At 43.2% G+C, this 21,503-nt stretch overlaps 1 protein-coding gene across 6 annotated transcripts in view; it reads left to right on the forward strand.

The window, feature by feature from the left end:
- ICOSLG (inducible T cell costimulator ligand) overlaps positions 1-21,503 on the forward strand; it is a 148,427-nt gene that overhangs the window by 77,252 nt on the left and 49,672 nt on the right. For 2 of the 6 annotated variants that reach the window (XM_033941537.1, XM_033941536.1), the window contains exons 5-7: positions 3,420-3,701; positions 15,606-15,770; positions 19,398-20,309. In XM_033941537.1, the coding sequence (XP_033797428.1) occupies positions 3,420-3,701; positions 15,606-15,770; positions 19,398-19,585 (635 nt within the window). In that variant the 3' untranslated portion in view covers positions 19,586-20,309. Of the gene's footprint in view, positions 1-3,419; positions 3,702-15,605; positions 15,771-19,397; positions 20,313-21,503 lie in introns of those variants that run through there. The other 4 variants (XM_033941539.1, XM_033941538.1, XM_033941540.1 and 1 more) reach the window with 3 other exon arrangements.

The raw sequence follows: 21,503 nt of genomic DNA on the forward strand, positions 1-21,503 counted from the left end.
TATTGTTCTGTTGTTCACACACTTTCCGCTCCAACTCTCCTAATTTCACTTGTAGCTCATGCTTTGCTTCATGCAATTTACGCCATGCTGCTAAAATCATCCACCCTTTCCTTGAAATACCTTCCCGTTCTCTCCCTTTTGAAATTTTTATTTTCTGCAGTAGAGCGCATAACTCATGCGGATCACTACTGCCAAAAATCCAGAATTCACACAATCCTGCCTCCATAGACCACTCAGTGGCCACTGTCTTATATATACTGTCATCCCACCCAGAAATAGAGGGTTCTGAAGCCTGCTCCAGATTTCCCACTTTCTTCTGCTGCTTCTTTGACCACATGATGCACCCCCTTTCTGGTCCAATTTGTAATGTCACATATCTTTTTTTTAACAAGGGTGCTCAGTAACACTCAAAGAAAGCATCAGAGGAATATGATATTTTATTGCATAAACATCAGATAAAACATATTTTAAACATCACCATGTCTGTCATAGCCTCCCGTCACAATGAGGAATCCTTTCGATTAATAGATTGGCACAGTCCACGGGCTCCCCTTGGTTACAATAATGGATTCTAAAGGAAAAGTCCCAGGGTTGTTTCTTATATACCTTTTTTTCATACTACCTTTGTCCTGTCTCGCACATTGCTGTCTCTGCAGTAAACAACAGGTGTTCCCCTTATCTCCCAGCTGGAAGGTTAACCTCTGTTCGAACTCTATCCCTTATCACAGTACACACACCAAGATGCTGAAGTAAGTTGTTTTGCAAGTCTGCACACACACCGATGGTTTTCAGGTTCGGTAAGCAAGGTTGAAGATAGACATGAAACAGCACCCGCAGTATGCTCTTGGTAACAAAGTTGAAGCAGAGTTAAAAACAGGGTTGAAGAAGACATGAAGATTCATGCAGATTGTTACATACGCTATACCCTGGCCATAGGCACAACACATGCTTCCTATATACCTTATTCAGCCAGGGTACAAGTGCTCTTATCCTGCAGCTAGACCTAAGTAGTGTCTTCGATCTAGTTGACCATGCTATTCTGATTGCCTGTCTGGAATCAATTGGTCTTTCAGGTAACGTATTAAAATGGTTTTGGGGGTTTCTGAGCAAACGGTCATATCAAGTCTACAGTGACAATAAAATATCCTTTAGTTGGGTTAACTCTTGCGGAGTCCCGCAGGGCTCTCCTCTTTCCACCACATTGTTCAACATCTACCTTGCCTCATTGGGGAACCTACTACATAGCCTAAAGGTTAAATTTTATATCTATGCTGACGATATCACCATTGTGATTCCCCTTACTTCTCTGACCTCCAAGATAAAGATTCATCTATCATCCATTCTAAATGAAATCGAACGATGGATGACCGAATTCAAATTGAAGCTCAACACCGACAAAACTAAATTTTTCCTGACAAGCCCTAATGACAAAATCAAAGACTCCTTGATCTCCCTGAATGGTCAGAACTTCCCTATTGACCACTCCATTAAAACCCTGGGAGTCACCTTGGACCACCACCTCATTCTAAATGCACACACAGACTTACTAGTTAAAAAATGCTTTTCGGTTCTATGGAAACTCAGAACCATCAGAAAATACTTTGATGCACCATCCTTCCGCTTACTGGTTCAATCATCCATTGCTCGATTATTGCAATATTATTTACTTGGGTTCCTTCAAAAAAACTATTCTAAGACTCAGAGTTATTCAAAATTTGGCAGTTCGACTGATCTTTAGGCTGAAAAAATGGGAACACATAAGCCCCTACTATCAAAGACTCCATTGGCTGCCCCTAGAGGCGCAAATCCTGTTTAAGTTTGCTTGTCTATGTTATAAATCAATATTTGGTCTGGCTCCCACTTACCTGGTTTCCCACTTCAATCTGGCAAATTATCTTAGGCCCACATGAAGAATTCATCTGTTCACCTATCCGACAATAAAAGCCTGCCACTACAAAAGACTCTTGGACAGAACTTTTGCCTTCCAGGCAGCCAAATGGAACGACTGGCTTAGTAACGTTTTCGCGCACTCTTCATCCTACTTCAGTTTTAGAAAACTAATAAAAACAAGTCTGTTCAATCGATTTGTTAACTAAGAATCTACTCACCACTTCTTATTCAATCCTATAACCCTATGAACCTTTTAGCTTTCATATTCTTTATTATGTAAGATTGTATTGCTGACTTTGATTGTAACCTCTTCGCTGATTGTCCAGCGCCTCTTGCTGTAAACCGCCTCGAACTTACATGGCTTTGGCAGTATACAAGAATAAAATTATTATTATTATTGTTATTATAACTTGTGTCAAAAAATGCTCGAGATAAGTTATGAAAGCATGTTATTAGTAAAACATTTTGTGGGACTGTTCACATTTATACAGTATATAAGAAAACTGGTGTATGATGATTGGAAAGTAAGACAGTTCTGGGACTTTGGTCTCATTTGTCTTAATGATCATTGAGCACTACTGTGAAAAATTGTTTTGAGAAGTCTTTGTAAGATGACAACATATTGAATTTTTAATGCTGAAGGTTCTTTTTTTCTGTGTGATAAATTTGCTTTCCTCTAGCATTTTTGATTTTAAAAAAAGGTTTTGTTAAAAATGTTTTCCCTTTCCTTCTGGATGATTAATCAGCTTTTAGAAATGTGCATAGCAGATGTCTGTATTTTGTATTTGTTTTTATTTCTTCAGTGTTGTTATACATGCCGTGTTTAACTTCATGTGGTTCCCAGTTCAAATGTTGATTGGAATGTGGTACTAATGGTGATGGGAAGATCAGAAGGATGGAGAGGAAATAGGATTGAGACCTCCTTATTTGCTGCCCTGGCTCCAACATATCTAACATCAGCCCTGATCCTTGCTTTAGCTGGTGAGGATCTTCAAACTCCACAAATTAAAGACCTCCTCCAAAGGTGGCTAGAACTCCCTGCTACCAAGCTTGACAGTTGCCAACAACTGCCAGTGCCGACATCTGAATGGGGTGCTGGCATCAGTGGCTTAGGGATGTTACTACTAATTGCCAAGCTTGGTAAAAGGGAGTTCTGGCTGTCTTTGGAGGAGATCTTCATCTAGCTGAGCTTGAGGCTCCTCACTAGCTAAAGTTTTTATATTTTGAGTTGGGAGGTGTTGGGGGAGGAGTGGAGAGAAAATTTTGTACCCTCCCACTTTGGAGTCAGGCCCACCCACAATAGGTTGTCTGTCATTGCCCTATAGTTAACGGAGTGTCATGTTCCTGTGGTGCTGGGCCAGGCATCTATAATAGACTGGAAGTTGAGCCTGATTCCTACATTAGCTCAGGCATTGTGCTGCTGGTCCAGGGCCCTATGCTATATATGTTATATTTGATTAGACAGAACAAGAGATTTTTTTGTCCTTTCTACTACAAACAGTTTTTTTTATGGTGTCCCCCCCTCATAGCTAGTTACAGGCCATCAGACCCAAGTGACCCTGAAGTGAATGAAGTGGAATCTGGGGAAGAGGTTACTTTCACCTGCAGCTCTAGCAATGGCTACCCAGAGCCAAAGGTCCACTGGACAGATGCAACTCACAACGGCCTTCCAGCAACTTCAGTTACTTTACATAAAAACATGGGCCAGTACAGTGTCTTCAGTATACTCAAGCTGAATGTAACAACTGATCTTAATCTCAGTTGCAGTATTGAGAATCAGCTGCTCCAGGAGAACATCACAATCAGACAGTGTAAGTACCACATTGCTCTGTGCTCTGGGATAATTTTCAAAGCCATTGGAAAAAGACATTCCTGGAATGTATATTACTGGTTTGCTCTTTAGGATCTGCTGCTTATGTACAGTTGCTCTACCAGTAATTATCATGTATTTGTGAAGAGGGGGTAATTCATTTTTTTTAGATGTTTCAGGGTGCAGAGAGCTGCTTTGCCTCTGCTGTTAATGACAATGGGGAGACTATCATGCACACTATATGGACTCCTCCCACAGCCAAGACAGAGAGCTACTATTGAGTTTTTTCAACCTGAGAACTGTGTAGAGAGACAAAGAGAAAGCAGATGGAGTGAGAAGGGGAAGGAGGAGTTTGGAGTAGGGAAAAACAGCCTGTCTCTCTCTGGTTAATAGTTTGATGGGAGCTGACAGAAAATTTATCTAAGCAGCTGGCTACCTCTATCCATATAGCTCTGGGGATCAGTGTCCCAGAACTCTGAATATACTGGTAAAGGGGAAATTTCTATTTGTCCTATTTACCATATTTTTCGCTCCATAAGACGCACTTTTTCTATCCCTAAAAAGAGGGTGGAAATGTAAGTGCGCCTTATGAAGCGAAGATACAAATTAAGGCCACTGCTGCAGCAACTTTTAAATCCCTCATGCCGCCATTGTATCTTTTAAACCCACCTGCTGCAGTCGCATATTTTTAAACCCCCCTGCCGCCGCATCTTTCAAACACCCCCCGCCGCATTAAAAAAAAAAAAACAAACAACCCCGCCACTGCTTAATCTTTAAAACCCACCCGCCTGCTGCCATCCTACCTGGTGGTCCAGTGTATTTCCCAGCCAGCAGCACGTAGGCCAGAAGTACAGGGATCAGGAGCAAGCCCTCCGCAAGACTGCAGCCATTTGGAGATCGGCACTAGCCCAGGCAGGAGCGCGGAGGGCTTGCTTCTGATCTCTGCGCTTCTAGCCTGTGGGAAAATGAGAGCTGTCTAAGCAGGGAGGAATTTAAAAAGGTTCCGAAGGGATATGAATAAAGGTACGAGGAGGGGGGATGATTAAAAAAGGTACTGGGGTGGTATGTGGGGGGATGATTTAAGGTACGGGGGGCACATGGGATGATTTAAGGTACTGGGGGCATTTGGGGGTATGAGGGATGATTTAAGATACTGGGGGGCACATGGGGGATGATTTAAGGACATGGGATAATTTAAGGTACTGGGGGCTTGTAGGGGTATGGGGATGATTTAAGGTACTGGGGTGCATGTGGGGGTATGAAGGATGATTTAAGATACTGGGGGGATACATGAGGGGTATGGGGCCTGCCTGCCTGTCTGTCACTAGGCCACTAGGCCTGCCTGCTTGTCACTAGGCTTGCTTGCTCTGTGCCCTTTCTTGGCCTACCACTACACCACCAGAGGGGGGGACAGGGTGCAGAGCCTGGCAGGGAGAATTTTGGTCAGAATGTTTTTTTCTTATTTTCCTCCTCTAAATCTAGGGTCCTATGATCAGGTGCGTCTTATGCAGTGAAAATTACAGTACCTTCTTTTTACCTGATATTGTCCTTCTGACCTGCCTCCTGTGCACATCAGCCATAGGGTATGATAGGAGGCCAGGGGTTACATATTAATGCTGAGCTGAACACTATCTCCAAACAAATCTTACAAGCACCAAACAGACCTCAGATTACACAGCCATATCTGGGAATTGTCCAGGTTTAGAATCTGAGCTCTATGTCTCCATAAACTTATGATCATGCTTGTGACAATGTGAACAGACAGGGCAAGAAGCCTTCACAAACACAGATAGATCACAGTTTAAAAGTGAACAAAAAATCTTCAGTTGTGTGGTTCAAAAAGAAAAACAGGAATCTATACATAAAGTAGTTTGGAGTTCAATAGCAAATAAAAATAGAGGAAGAATCAGAATGTGAACAGTTTTGTAGGAGTACACTGTCAATAGCAAATAAAAATAGAGGAAGAATCAGAATGTGAACAGTTTTGTAGGAGTACACTGGAGGTCTGCTTCTTGCTCTGAGCTATAGAATGTCAACGGGCAAAAAACAAGAGTTGACAGATCAAGAAGAGGATGATAAGAAGATCGTAGCACGAGAAAAGAAAATGAAGACAAAAAAATACCAGGACTTAAATTGCATGTATACTAACGCAAGGAGCCTAAGGAATAAAATGGGGGAATTAGAAGTCATGGCCAAAAAAGAGAACCTAGACATCATTGGGGTCTCAAAAACATGGTGGAATGAAGAAAACAAATGGGACATAGCACTGCCAGGGTATAAACTCTTATCGCGACGACAGGTCAAGTCAGAAAGGAGGAGGAATAGCCCTATACATAAAGGATAACATACACTCAACCAGAGTGGACACTGCAGCGATGACCAGCAAATTGGAATCACTATGGGTTAAAATACCAGGAAGGAAAGGGCCCGAGATAAGGATGGGCCTGTACTATCGTGCACTTGGGCAAACCAAAGCAAATGATGAAGAAATGAAAGCCGAGATGAAGCGAGAAAGCAAAAGCGGTAACACGATTGTTATGGGAGACTTCAACTATCCCAGGATAGACTGGAGTCTTGGAAACTCAAAATGCGCTAGGGAGACCGGATTCCTGGAGGCTATACAGGACTGCTTCATGGAGCAGCTTGTCAGAGAACCGACGAGAGGAAATGCTGAAAACAGGTGTGATCCCGGAAGATTGGAAGATAGTTAATGTTACGCCCATCTTTAAAAAAGGATCGAGAGTTGACCCATGGAACTACAGACCGGTGAGTTTGACTTTGGTGCCGGAAGCGCTGATAAAGGACAGCATCAATGAGCATCTAGAAAGGAGCAAACTGATGAAAACAACCCAACATGGCTTCTGCAAGGGAAGATCGTGCCTAATGAACTTATTGCACTTCTTCGAAGGAATAAACAAATGGATGGACAAAGGGGACCCCATAGACATCGTATACTTAGATTTTCAAAAAGCCTTTGACAAGGTACCCCATGAACACCTATTACCCGGGGTGAGTGAGAGTACCCAAGAAAGGGACTTGGGGGTAATGGTGGACAAGACAATGAAGCCGATGGCACAGTGCGCAGCGGACTCCAAGAAGGTGAACAGAATGTTAGGTATTAAGATAGGTATTACAACCAGAATGAAAGAAGTTATCCTGCTGTTGTGTCGGGTGATGGTGCGTCCACATCTGGAGTACTGCGTCCAATATTGGTCGCCGTACCTTAAGAAGGATATGGCGATACTCGAGAGGGTTCAGAGGAGAGCGACTCAGACCGCTGCTGTTCAATGTATATATAAATGATCTAGAAACAGGGCCGAAGTGCGAAGTTATAAAATTTGCAGACGACACCAAACTATTTAGTGGAGTTAGGACTAAAGAGGACTGCGAAGATTTACAAAGGGACCTGAACAAGCTGGGAGAGTGGGTGACGAGATGGCAGATGAGGTTTAATTTAGAGAAATGTAAATTATCCCAGGACAAGCAGGCAGCCTATTCTCACATATGGGTGACGTCATCAACAGAGCCCCAATGCGGAAGCCTCGCAAGCAGACTTGCTTATAGAAACTAGAAGTTTCAAGTCAGCCGCACCGAGCATGCGCGAGTGCCTTCCCGCCCAGCACAGGGCACGTCTCCTCAGTTCTCAGTTTTCTGTGGAGCCGAGAAGTCCGTCTTTGACTCTCTGCGTTTAACTTTGTTTCTTCGTGCCTTCTCTTATGGTGGTTTGTGTTTATTTTCTTTGTGAATCGCTGTGTTACTTTCTTTCTTTACAGTTTAAAAAAAAAACACTTATTTTAATTTTTAATTTTTTCTTCAGTGACTGACTGGCGGGCCAGGCCATATGACCGCAGCCTGCAGGCTTCAACTTCACAGCGGCTCTCTTCCCTTCTATGTCCCGGCCGGTTACGGGCTTCAAGAAGTGTAGCCACTGCTAGCGTGCGATTTCTTTACAAATAGGGCCTGCCTGTAATCCAAAGTCGTGCGACTGCTGGTCTACTCTTCAACCTCGAGCCCTTAAACGTCATCGAGTTTTCTTGGAGAAATTCTTCAGCATGAACTCCTTGGTGACACCCTCGACCTCGAGTGCTACCTCAGTCCCGCCTTCCAGCGAGGGTCCTCCTGCTTTCACCGACCTCGAGCCTCATCACACCGTCCTCGTTTGATTGTCTTTCGCCTCGAGTACACCTGCTTTATCTTCCCCTGAGCTCCCCTCAGGTCAGATACCTCAGCAGAAGGTTCCTGTGCTGATCCTCACCACTGCCACCTTCGAGCCTTTAGCCTCAGCAAGTGGCCCGGTTTCAGACGTGGATCCACCTTTGCAGGCTTCTCTCCAGACCATGTTGGAGCAGCAATTTATTCAGTTATTGAGCAAATATGGTTCTGCCTCGACAATGCCTCCTGTAATCCAGCCTGGGCAATCAGTCTCCCGCGAGGTCGAGTCCCTGCTTGTGCCTCGAGCTGAAGCTTCACACTCTATGCAAGTGTCTGGGCTGGCATCTACATACTCGATATAAGGAGTAGATTCTTTGCGAGTGTCTCAATTGGAATCTTCACACTCTATGCAAGGAGCAGAGTGTCTGATTTGGCTACTACACACTTGATGCAAGGAGTAGATTCTTTGCGAGTGTTTCAATTGGAATCTTCACACTCTGTGCAAGGAGCAGAGTCTTTGCGAGTGTCTGGTTTGGCTACTACACACTTGATGCAAGGAGTAGATTATTTGCGAGTGTCTCAATTGAAACCTTCACTCTATGCAAGGAGTAGATTCTTTGCGAGTATTTCGATTGGAACCTTCACACTCCATACAAGGAGTAGATTCTTTGTGAGTTTCGACAGGAATCCGCATACTCCATACAAGGAACAGAGTCTTTGGGAGTGCTTCAAGATTTCTCGATCCAAACCACCAAGTTTCGATCTACAGCTTCGAGCCCTATCCATTCACCAGCAGCATTGCCTGTTTCCATACATAAGCCGACGTTTCCTCGATCCTCGAGACCTGCTTCCAAGCACCACTCTTGTTGCCGATCGAGGCCTTCATCGAGGTGCAGATCTTCTAAAGAACAGCCTTCTTCATCTGGGCCTCATTCCAGACCTTCCAGTTCTTCGAGGCCCCAACTCCACGCTCAAGGTCACCGCTTCCGGACCCTGAGGAGTAAGCTATTTTCATTACCTCCTCCAAGTCTCCATATTCTTTGGATTGTCATTTTTCCAGAGAGGCTTCACCTTTGTTCTCCTTCTTGAGGCAAGGTCTTGGCGGATCAGCTGATGATCTGGAAATTCAGTTCGATGCTGGTTCTAAATTCTCTAAGGAGTATTTCGAGGTCATGCATATCCCTCAACCTCCTGCAGAGTTACTTAAGCTTCCTCTTAACAAGCTTTTATCTCAAGCTTTCAAACGTTGTCTGGAGACTCCTTATGCTATACCTGTTCTTCCAGGCAAATTGGCCTCAAGGTATAGATCTCTACACTGCAACGGGTTTGAGAATTCACAATTATCTCCCCAATCCCTCCTTCTGGAGTCCTTTTTGTAAGGAACCCATCATTCCAAGGTCTATACTACTGTTCCTTCTGGAAAAGAGGATAAGACTGTATACAAGTTTGTTCCTTATTGATCTTCCAGGTTTTCTGAAGAACCTGGTTTACTTAGACATTTCGAGTTCTAAGACATCACTATTACTCTGTTACAACTTGGATTGCATCTTCTCCAGTCATCTTATGATGCCTTTGAACTGTCGGCTAGGGCCATTGTTTTTTCTGTAGCACTGCGCCACTTGGCCTTACTTCGCACCATTGCCATGGATCCTAATCTTCAGGACCTTTTGGCTAACATTCTTTGTCAGGGCAATGGCCACTTTAATGAATCCATAAAGGCTGCAACTAAGAAGTTGTCAGATCATGAAAAATCTTTTGCTTCCATTGTCAGACCAAAGCTAAAGTCAGTTCCTACAAAACCTTAACACCCTATTACGGTTTTCCAGAGCCGTTCTGCTCCAAAGCGGCTCCTTACATTTGAGCCCTTCTAAGAAACCGCAGCAACAGAAACCTCAACCTTCTGCTGCACCTAAGGCTTTGCAGCTTTTTTGACTGTCTAACAGAGCATAACGACCTTCTTCAGGAACCTCAAGCTCTGCTTCGTCTCCGTGCCATCTCCTGGAATAGCAGAGCAGGGGGTTTTACTCCAGTTACTTTCTAGTTCCAAAGAAGACAGGCAATCTGAGACCCATTTTAAATATAGATCAGAACGATTGGTTATGTTCTCTATATCTACAGGAGGTTTCTACTCGCATCCCCTTCCATCCAACCTCCCGTCAGTATTTCAGATTTTGGGTGGGGTATCTGCATTATCAATACAGAGTGCTACCCTTTGGCCTGGATACATCTCCCAGAGTATTCACCAGGTACCTGGTGGTGGTAGCAGTAGCTCTAAGGAACCATAGTCTCCAGGTGTTTTCCTACCTAGACGACTGGCTCATTAAAAGATTCAACATCTCAAGGGGTTATTGTACCGACCCAACGGACTACGTGGGTCCTATAGAGTTTGGGATTCAAAATCAACTTTCCTAAATCCCAACTTCAGCCTTCTCAGCATCTACAGTTCATCGGAGCTGTTCTGGACACTATTCAATTAAGAGCTTTCCTTCCACAACAACGTCTGGAAGCTCTCCTTCAACTCTGTCATGCAGTGTCTTTCCGCTCTTCAATCTTGGCGAGACACATGATGGTACTACTAGGTCACATGGCCTCCACAGTACGCGTAACTTCTTTTGCCAGCCTTCATCTCAGAATTCCTCAGTGGACCCTGGCATCTCAGTGGACGCAAGGCTTGCGACTCACTTTCTCAACACATTGCAGTCACTCCTTCATTGAGACAGTCTCTCCGCTGATGGATGCTCTCTTCCATTCTCTCCAGAGGATTGCTGTTTCAAACGCCCCCCTCATCAGAAGGTCCTTACAACAGATTCTTCGACCTATGCTTGGGGTGCTCATCTCGATGGTCTCCGTATTCAGGGCCACTGGGCAAGTACGGATCGTCAGTGTCACATCAATCTGTTGGAACTCAGAGCGTTTTCAAGGCTCTCAAAGCTTTTCAACATCTTCAAGATCAGGTAGTCCTCATTCGGACGATCAACCAAGTCGCCATGTATTATGTCAACAAACAGGGAGGGACGGGTCAAGAAGCTCTGAAGGTTTGGGACTGGGCAATCCGCCACACCACCTTCCTCAAAGCTGTCTACATCCAAGGGGCGAAAAATTGCTTGGCGGACAACTTGAGTCATGTTCTGTAACCTCACGAATGGACACTCCATTCCTCGCACTCTACATCACATTTTTTCACAGTGGGGATCTCTTTGCAGCTCCCCACAACCACAAACTGCCTCAGTTCTGCTCCAGGATCTATTCTCCTCATCGCCTCAAGGCAGATGCTTTTCTTCTGGAATGGACAAATCACTTCCTGTATGCATTCCCTCCATTCCCTCTCATTCTCAAGACTCTTGTCAAGTTGAAGAACATCCATGCCACCATGATTCTTATTGCTTCTCGGTGGCTGAGACAACTTTGGTACTCCCTTCTCCTTCAACTCAGCAGCAGGGAACTTTACCTTCTACCAGTTTTTTCCATCTCTGCTTACACAGAGTCAGGGATCTCTGCTTCATCCCAGCCTGCAGTCTCTACACCTGACAGCTTGATACCTCTCAACATAACTCCTCTTCAATTTTCTCAATCTGTGAGAGACATTTTAGAGGCTTCTAGGAAGCCTATCACTAGACAGTGTTATCACCAAAAATGGACAAGATTTTCTTTGTGGTGTTTTTCTCACGATAAGGAGCCTCAACATTTCTCCTTATCTTCTGTTTTAGACTACCATTTGCACTTATCCACCTCTGGCCTCAAGTCTACATCGATCCGAGTCCATCTCAGTGCAATTGCTGCTTTCTATCAGCCTATTAAGGGAAAACCCCCTTTCTGCTCTTCCGGTGCTTTCCAAATTCATGAAAGGACTTTTCAATGTCACACCTCCTCTCAAACCGCCTCCAGTGGTTTGGAACCTCAATGTTGTTCTTAATCAATTGATGAAGCCTCCATTTGAACCAATGTCTATGGCTCATCTGAAGTATCTCACTTGGACAGTGGTGTTTCTCATTGTCCTCACTTCTGCTTGAAGAGTCAGTGAGTTGCAAGCTTTAGTTGCTGATCCACCTTTCACTGTGTTCCATCATGACAAGGTGGTTCTCCGTACTCATCCAAAATTCCTACCTAAAGTGGTTTTGGAATTTCATCTCAACCAATCCATTATTCTTCCAGTGTTTTTTCCAAAGCCTTATTCTCATCCTGGAGAATCAGCTCTTCATACTCTGGACTGTAAACGTGCTTTGGCCTTCTATTTGGAATGCACCAAACTGTACAGAACTGCTCCTCAACTTTTTGTCTCCTTTGATCCAAATAAGTTAGGACATCCTATCTCAAGCGTACCATCTCCACCTGGATGGCTGCTTGTATTTCCTTCTGCTATGCCCAGGCTGGATTACCCCTACAGAGTAGAGTCACAGCCCATAAGGTCAGAGCAATGGCAGCTTCTGTAGCTTTCCTCAGTTCTACACCTATTGAGGAAATTTGCAAGGCTGCTACTTGTTCCTCGGTTCATACTTTCACTTCTCACTATTGTCTGGATACTTTCTCCAGACGGGATAGACAATTTGGCCAAACAGTATTACAAACTATATTCTCCTAAGTTGCCAACACTCCCACCATCCCATCCGGGTTAGCTTGGAGGTCACGCATATGTGAGAATAGGCTGCCTGCTTGTCCTGGGATAAAGCACAGTTACTTACTGTAACAGGTGTTATCCAGGGACAGCAGGCAGCTATTCTCGCAACCCACCCACCTCCCCTGGTTGGCTTCTCTGCTAGCTATCTGAACTGAGGAGATGCGCCCTGTGCTGGGCGGGAAGACACTCGCGCATGTGCGGTGTGGCTGACTTGAAACTTCTAGTTTCTACAAGCAAGTCTGCTTGCGAGGCTTCCACATCTAGGCTCTGTCGGTGACGTCACCCATATGTGAGAATAGCTGCCTACTGTCCCTGGATAACACTTGTTACGGTAAATAACTGTGCTGTCTTGCATGTAGGAAACAGAAACCCAAAGCACAGTATCAAACCTGGTTTCATCTGATTATCTGTCCACTGCATTAACCATTAGGCTATTCTTCCACACCAAAAATGAGATTTAAAATAGCAATACATGCAGTCCCCGTTTTATGCGGACTTGCACTTATGAACGGGGGTCCTGTTTTACCTTTGGTGTCCCAACGTGCCCCTTTCCTTCCCTTCCAAGTCTCAAGATGTCCCTCTCCATCCCTCCCGAATTCCAACGCGCCCTTCTTCCTCCCTCCATTATGTGACACAAGTATGTGCCTCCCTCCGACGGGTGTTTATCTTTTTTTGGTTGGCTTTTCTTTCCAGCTGCAGTCATTTTCTCTGCACAAAGCAGCGGGCAGCAGCTCCTATGTGTGTCCCATGGCTGAGCTGGAAGCCTTCCCTCTGATGTGGGAGGAGCTTTCTCTGCTCAGCTGTGGGACGCATATAAGAGCCTCTGCCTGCAGCTTTGTGCAGAGAAACCACTGCGGCTGGAAGGAGGAGGGAGCCGGCCAGAAGGTAAACACCCGCTGGAGCGAGGCATGTACTTGGGTCACAGAATGGAGGGAGAGGAGCATGAGCCCTAGGATGCAAGAATGGAGGGAGTGAGGGAAAGAGATGCTGAGGTGGGGGACGGAATAGAAGGGGATAATTGGGTATCTGAGTGAGAGGGAAAGAGAGATGGTGCACATGGGGAGATGAAGAAAGAGAATTGTTGGGCATAGGGAGGGGGAGAGAATTATTGGACATGGTGGGAGAGGAGTGGGGTAGAGATGCATTGGGAAGAAAGAGATGAGAGGGAGTAATGTTGGATGTGGTGGTGGAAAGGGAACAATGGGATGGCTGGAAAGGAATGCAAGAGGGGCCTCAAGGAGGTGGGAGAAGGTAGGAAGAATACTAGGATCTGAGTTACATACGCATTCAACTTAAGAATGGTATAAAAAATAGAACCCGTTCTTAACCCGGAGACTGCCTGTAAATACTCAGCAACAAACAAAAAACTGTTCAGCTCTTACTATACTACTTCAGGCCCTTTCCAGGGAAGGGCTTTTCCCTTTAGCCAAACTATGTATCTGTACTGTAGTGAGGCACTGGCCGGTGTAGTAGGTCTGTGTCTTTCTGTGGAGAAACACAAATCCCACTGCTGCTACAATATGTGATAGCATGAGCAGGTGTAGGTCAGAGAGCTTTCATTAATACAGCCAAACTAAAGTTTAAAAGTAACAAAAAATCTAATTGCTGTTAGCTCTGGAATATACATAAAGTATCTTGGTTCCTACATAATTTGCAAGGTAAAAGCTTTTCCTACCTCATGGCTACCTTTGTGGACCTTTAAAACATATATTGTGTAGGAACACTCTTCCTGCTTTGGGCCTCTCTGTTTTCCCCAGCTTTGGGCTTTTATTTCCCCTGGCTGAAACACTTTCCACTTTCCTAGTTGCGTTTCCTAGGCCTATGCTCTTAATGTGACCCTGTAGGAGAGTGTGTTTAAGGGGGAATGATATTCCATCACAGTGCTGCAGAATTTGAAAAGCACCCTATGAAAATAAATTGTCTTTTTCTAGTACATGCTAACCAGACAACGTGCCTTCTTCCATCTTGTTATGAGTAGTGCAAGACAAGACTTTTTTCTTATTATGCTTGAATGAAGGAAGGAAGGGCAGGAACAAAGTTGTAGGGCAATTAACTAATAATTACTCTGTTTTTAAAGAAAAAATGCCAAGTTCTAGAAATAAATATATATATACTGGTATGACAAAGCAGTTGGCAATTCTTAGCAGCAAAATATCACAGTTCTAATTACAAACAGTGAAGTAGCAGTACACTAATAATTATTCCTGATACAACCTTAATATTTCCTAACAGTAACCTAAGGAACCATACAGCAAAGGTCCTGAATCACACTTAGAAACATAGCAATGCTTTCTATCTAACCCTGGACTATAGAAAGGAAATCGTTGTCCTCATGAATTGTAAGAAGAACATAAATGAGCTCTTGGTCCCTCAATGTGGCAGGTCTTCCTAGACTCCAAGCTGATGCTAAGGAGAACTTATGTATGCATGTCCCAATGACAAAATCCCCATGTATCTCATTCTCAGAGTATAAGCCCATGATTATCTGTTACACATCATATTACACATAAAATAGTTGTACTGTATAATTGCATGATGGGATAAGTTGTCATATGAATTTCTCTGGGATTAATCAGATAAATGTGTACAAATTACATGAGTAATGTCGGAGGTTTTGATGGACCAGACACATGATGGACCATGCTGTAAATCTTGCTGACTAAAACATTGGGTCCTAAAAGTCTTATAGAAAGTCCTAGGCCTGAAGATCACAAGTCAGTATCTTTGCACAAACATGTTCTTGGCAAAGTCCATCATACAGTGCATTAGGAATCTATAATAGAATGGCTATGATACAGGCATAGTTTGGTTCATATGCCTTAGTTAGGCTATTATAGACATTATGCATACAAAGAAAAAAGAGAACAGTAGGGTGCTGAGGAAGGAGAAAAGAAGTCGTACAAGTAACAGAGATGGGGGATTTAAAGAACTGGGAAGGGGACAAAGGCACAGAAGAAGATGGTAAACATATAGGAGAAGAATAGAGAGATATAGGTGTGGGATAGGGAGGGGGAGAAATTGGGAGGGATAGGAGACATCAAGATTAAGATCTAAAACATAGAGATGCACAAATACTGAGTATGAATTTTGAGGGTGTCTGAGCTAATCTGTCTTCCCCTCCCATTTCTTTTGTTGCAGTCATGGTTAAGGTGAGAAACAATGGCAGCTTGTCCATCCCTGATAAACAGAGACATGATTTGACACAGGCTACTATAAGCATCTCATGTGTTGTCATCCTTGTGGCTTTCGTGGGTTTTGCCTTCTGGTTATATAAAAGGAAACCCTCCAGTGGATTCTATAATGGTAATAATGCGATTTTGCTTGACTAGAAAACATATAGTATTTTTCTTATGTCTTTATATCTGCTTTAACTGCTTTGTGGGGGCTGGACATTTCTCTCTGCTCTAAAACCAACAACTCCCCCAAGACTTTGTTTTTTCTCTCTGTTTATTCAGAATAGCTAATCATTCTATATTCTAGGCCCTTTATATTGGGAGTGGCTCTTAGTTTAGAAATTCAGATTACTACACTTATATTCCCATCCTCCCTTACATCTACCCACCCCAGGTTTGCTCTTCCTGTATGGGTAACCCACCACATAGCAATTTTCTTCCATTATAGTATGAGTAAGAACCAGAAAAATCACCTATCAGTCATAGGATACCTGTTAATACTTACTTCAACCAATCCCCATGGCTTTCATTCAGTGTAATAATTGTGGCTCATTTGTCCTAAGGACAACCATTAGGTCATTTAGGTCATTAGGTCCCTTTTCTTCAAATTCACTGAGCTTTAGAATAACCTCCCTTCCCCGCTGCGGAACCTAGGCTCATTCTAATCATTCCGAAAGCATCTGAAAACCTGGATTTTCTCCAAAACGTAAAGCTATCTATTTAAAATGTAAAGCTAGCTATCCTCTTCTTAACCTCTAATTTCTTAATATGTCCTTCCCTCATTAATTGAATTACCTGTAAACCGTGTCGAGCTCTATCTTTATGCAGATGATGCGGTATACAAACTTAAGGTTTAGTTTTAGATTTAAGGCTTGCCCCATCTGTCTCCAAGTCTTTTCTATAATGCAAAAAGTTTATTAGGGTATAAATTATCTTGTTTTCATTTTAAAAAGATCACTGGATAATGTCACCTTTGTGTGCCATTTTATATTACACAGTCAATTTTTAAAGGCAGCTACACGAGAGCTTTTAACACATTTCTAAAAGTTTTTTTTAATTATTTTGAACAGTTTATTCTATAATTCTCTTATATTTTCTAATAAAAGGACATAGTCCTTTGTTTAATCAGATCGTTGCTTGATAGTTGTAACGCCATTGGAGAGAAACTTATAAATACTGTGCATGCATGATTCTTTTCTTTTTTAGAGATTCTTTCAAATTAAGGATGTTGCGAGCAGTAAGAAAGCATAGGATTTATTTTGAACATTGAAATAGTTAGTATTTAGAATTTTTAAAAAAAGGATTCCAGGGGAGATGCGGGAAACAATATTTTATGTATGTGATATGGAAACTGCATAGTTGTATGCAGTATATAAATTTTTAATAAATAAATTACAGACCAGTAAGCTTGAATTCAGTGCCAGGCAAAATAGAGAAAACACTTATAAAATATAAAATTGTGGAACAGGTAGACAAACAGTGATTTAATTGGATAGAGTCAGCATCGGTTCAGCCAAATGAGATCTTGTATAACCAATTTGCTTGACTTCTTTGAAGATGTGGATAAAGGTGAATCGGTTGTTGTAGTATATCTAGATTTTCAGAAAGCTTTTTTTTTTTTTTTATAAATCTTTATTGATTTTTAAGACCAACAAAAGTGCAATAACCGTATATTTACATTAATCAGCAAGTTAAACACTTATAATCATAATCAATAACCCTGCATAAAGAATAAATCCCCCCTTTCCTTCCATTACATTTCAAGGATTAGGACAAAGCAAAGAAATAACCTCCCCCCCACCCTCTCACCCTTCCCTGGATGTGTGAGGAAATAAACAAAATTTAAAGACAACTATAATGAAGTAATAAAAGACGTCAAGGGCCCCAAACCAGTTTAAATAAATTGCTATGCCCCAACATGTCAGCATTAATTTTCTCATACCTATAGCTTGAGTATAAATTCGCCCACCAAAAAGGATTTTCAGAAAGCTTTTGACAAAGTTCCTCATGAAAGGCTCCTGAGAAAATTAGACATAGGATAGGAGGCAATGTTCAGCTGTGGATTAGGAATTGGTTATTAGATAGAAAACAGAGGGTAGGGTTAAATGACCATGACTATGCTATTTAACTTATTTATAAATAATCTGGAAATTGGAACAGCGAATGAGGTGATTAAATTTTCAGCTGAAGCCAAACTGTTCAAAGTTGTTAAAACACATGCAGACTCAAATAATACATCAAAATAGTGTTACAGTTTTTTATTCATCATAGTGAGCAAGTATATTTGACATATATAGACAAAATTTATCAAGTTGCTAAATATATTGAGTTACTATAATTACCTTATCACCACTAGTACGCTGATTTTTTAGCAAATTCAGAATTGATATTACTGCTATTTTTTGGTTTGAAACATTTTTATTAAGAAGCAAACAGACAAACAAATCCAATACAACCAAGTAATAACCAAAAGCAGAGCAAATATTCAGCACACAGTTTAACACACAGGTCGGAAAAAAGGATATGAGGAACAAAAATACCAGCCAATCAGGATGGGGGCGAGCCCCCCCTCCCCGTGCCCGAGCAGTAAACCAGCCAGTTCCTAACAAGACCTGGGACACGCAGAACAGATAAGAAAAGCATGCAGAGAGTAGCACTGTCTGTCAGTTTACTCCTCCTATTTTCTCCGAATATAGATTCCCCATAGCCAAACAAGATGAGGACCAATGTTCCCTCTAAGCTGAGCGCATGAGCAATCGCTCACTATTTTCATTGGCGTCGCTCATAATTTTTCTCGTGTCGCTCACTAAAATACGCAGTGGGCGCGACTGGAATCAAGCATGGGCGGAGGTGAGAGGAAGCAGTGGCTCAGGCCAAGCGCCGGCGCAGCATCGCATCTTGATTGATCTGAGTATGGGGAAATGAGGTCAGTGGAATGCATAAGGTCAATAGATTTCAAAAGTAGACAGTTCTGATTTGCGGGATTGTGATGATCTCGGGCAACGCCGTGCCTGCGCGTCCTCCTCGGAGCCTTGTTTTTTCCATCCGCCGCTCCGCACCTCCGCCTGAAATGTTTTTTGAAGCTTCAGTCTGCCCTGCTCGCCTTAGTGTATTTTAAGTTGAAAGATGCAGCGGCGGCTCCTCTCAAGATCCCCGACTGTATCGGACTTCCGACGCAGGTGGGGATCGTGAGAGGAGCCGCTGCCACGTCTTTCAGCTTAAAAATACACTAAGGCAAGGCAAGGAGCAGGGCAGACTGAAGAACAGCATGAACATACCAGTAAGGCTGGGGACTCGTGCATGCGCACTCATGCGGCCACGGACCTACACCTCACAGAACACGCATGCGCGGCTAGCGTTTTATTATATAGGATTAAGTTACTTTAAATATCAAAGAATTCATTATTTTTAAATAATTCATGGCCATGTCTAAGCGGTGAGCTGAGGAAAGTTTATGCAACACAGGCAAGAAGAGGTGCTTGGGTTTTAAAACAGAGTGGTTGACTGAATGCTATGTTGAAACGGATTTACTGCATGGCACCGCACAGCACGTGCTACTTGGGGAAATTTTTTTATTACTCAGAAACTGATGGTGTTAAGTGCAAAATTTGTTATTCTTCTAAGTTTGAGTATTTAACCCTCCCACAATCTCACGGGCACTCGTCCTCCACGCCTGCTCATAAATTTGTGGAGTATGTAACTTGTCGCTCATGCATTTTTTTTTTTTTTTTTTTGCACACACCTCATCAATCCTTAGAGGGAACATTGATGAGGACCTCCCCACCCACACCTGAATCCACTCACACCCCCCCTCAGCGACGAGAGAAAGAAAAGAGAAAAAAGAAGATGAAGGAAAAAAAAGGATATTACTGCTTAATTGCAAAAATTGTAATAGATGTTATGAGCATTCAACATGAAGTATTGAAATTTTTGATATTTCTATAAGTGTACAAATTAAAAACAATTACGTTCAGTTTCATTAGATTGTGGTCCCATGTTAGCAACAAAAGTGATATAAGTGGGGATGGAACTGTACACATCAACCAGAGATAAATGACTGAATATTTATTAAAATATAAAATAATTAATAGAACAGTCTTTATTATACATATGTGTTGTAGACCTGACACGGTCCATGTTTCAGCATTAGAGCCTGCCTCAGGGGTACAAGAGACATCTAATGAGCAAATATCAATAATTCCAAATATTAGTAATACATTTATCTAGGATTGTTTAGCCAGTAAAAGAAAAAAGATACATGCATAGTAACATTCTGTATGTACAAGTAAAATGCATGAGAATGTAAATTCAATTAAAGAAATTAAACCAATAACCAAACACCTTTGTAGAGTGACCCAAGGGAAATGTGAATAAGATTAATGTTGTGAATGAGAATTATAGTTAAGTGTTTTGATATGCCATTGTGAAGTAAGTTATGAAAGGGAGTTTAAATAGTGAAAGAGAGCTATATTCATGTTTAAAAGTGTATACTATAAAATAATAACAAAAAATGTGAGATGAAATGATAAAATAATATATAATTTAAAACATACCAAGTAGGTGGCACTCTTATAACATCAATGATTGCTAAACAAACACAAGCAACAGCTACATGAAATGACAGTGGCACATAGGGAACCAATTAAAACTGAAAAGCAGAACTATATATTCAAGAAACAACCATCTAATATAATAAAATGCTAGGCCGCGCATGCGCACTCAAAAGTCGTGTTCCCTGATCCGTCGCGAAAACACGACTGCGCATGTGCGGCTGCGGCAGCGGCTTTCAAATAAATAAAAAAAAGTTACACAGCTGCGGCGGCCTTCCTCACCCCCGGCTCTCACTGTGCATGGTACCCGCTCCTCTCTCGAACTGCACCAGGATCGAGAGAGGAGCTGCGGCGGCGGCTTTCAACGACGAAGAAACTGCAACTGGGGCAGTCGGGGCCTCCCCCGCCACGCACAACCCGCTCCCTCTCCTGCAGCTCAGGCACCACAGAAGCTGCAAAATATACTGAGCGTGAAAGCGCGCAACCCGGTCCCCGCGTCTGCCTATCCTTCCCCCCAACACAGCGCATTTGCCCCCCCCTCTCCAGAACGAAACGATAAATGGAGCCGGGCCGCCCTCCGCAACAGACCACAGGAGTCCTTTGCCGCTCACCCCCCTTCCCTTGCCGCTGACCCAATTACCTACCCGGCGATTTAAGCAGCGTGTGCAGGCGTCTTCACACGCTGCTTCAGGCCCTTCTACTGCCCTGATTTGCTCTGCCGCGTCTCTGATGATGTCATCAGGGACGTGCCAGAGTAAACCAGGGCAGTAGAAGAACCCGAAGCAGCGTGTGAAGACTGGTGCACATGCTGCTTGAATCGCCAAGTTCCTAATCGGGTACGCGGGAAGGGAAGGGGGGGCGGCAAGGACTCTATCCGAGTAAATAAAAAACTCTGGGGAGAACGGCAGAGACCGGCCCTGTACTAACTCCCGTGGACAGGGGGAGAGGAAATGAAGGGAGGCCTGCTGCTGGACAGAGGGAGCAGGAAGAGGTGCTGATGGACAGGGGGGAAAAATGAAGGGAGGCCTAATGCTGGACATGGGGAGCAGGAAGAGGTGCTGATAGGGGAAAAAATGAAGGGAGGCCTACTGCTGGACAGGGGGAGCAGGAAGAGATGCTGATGGACGGGGGGGGTGAAATGAAGGGATGCCTATTGTTGGACAGGGGGGAGCAGGAAGAGGTACTGATGGACAGGGGGGAGGTAAAACAAAGGGAGAAGGACTGCTGCTGGATAAGGGGAGCAATGAAGGGGTGGTGGTGGACACAGGGGAGGTAAAAAGAAGGGAGAATGGACAGGAAAAAGTGGCTAAGGA

The sequence above is a fragment of the Geotrypetes seraphini genome, chromosome 4, assembly GCF_902459505.1.
Source record: "Geotrypetes seraphini chromosome 4, aGeoSer1.1, whole genome shotgun sequence".
NCBI classification, from domain to species: domain Eukaryota; kingdom Metazoa; phylum Chordata; class Amphibia; order Gymnophiona; family Dermophiidae; genus Geotrypetes; species Geotrypetes seraphini.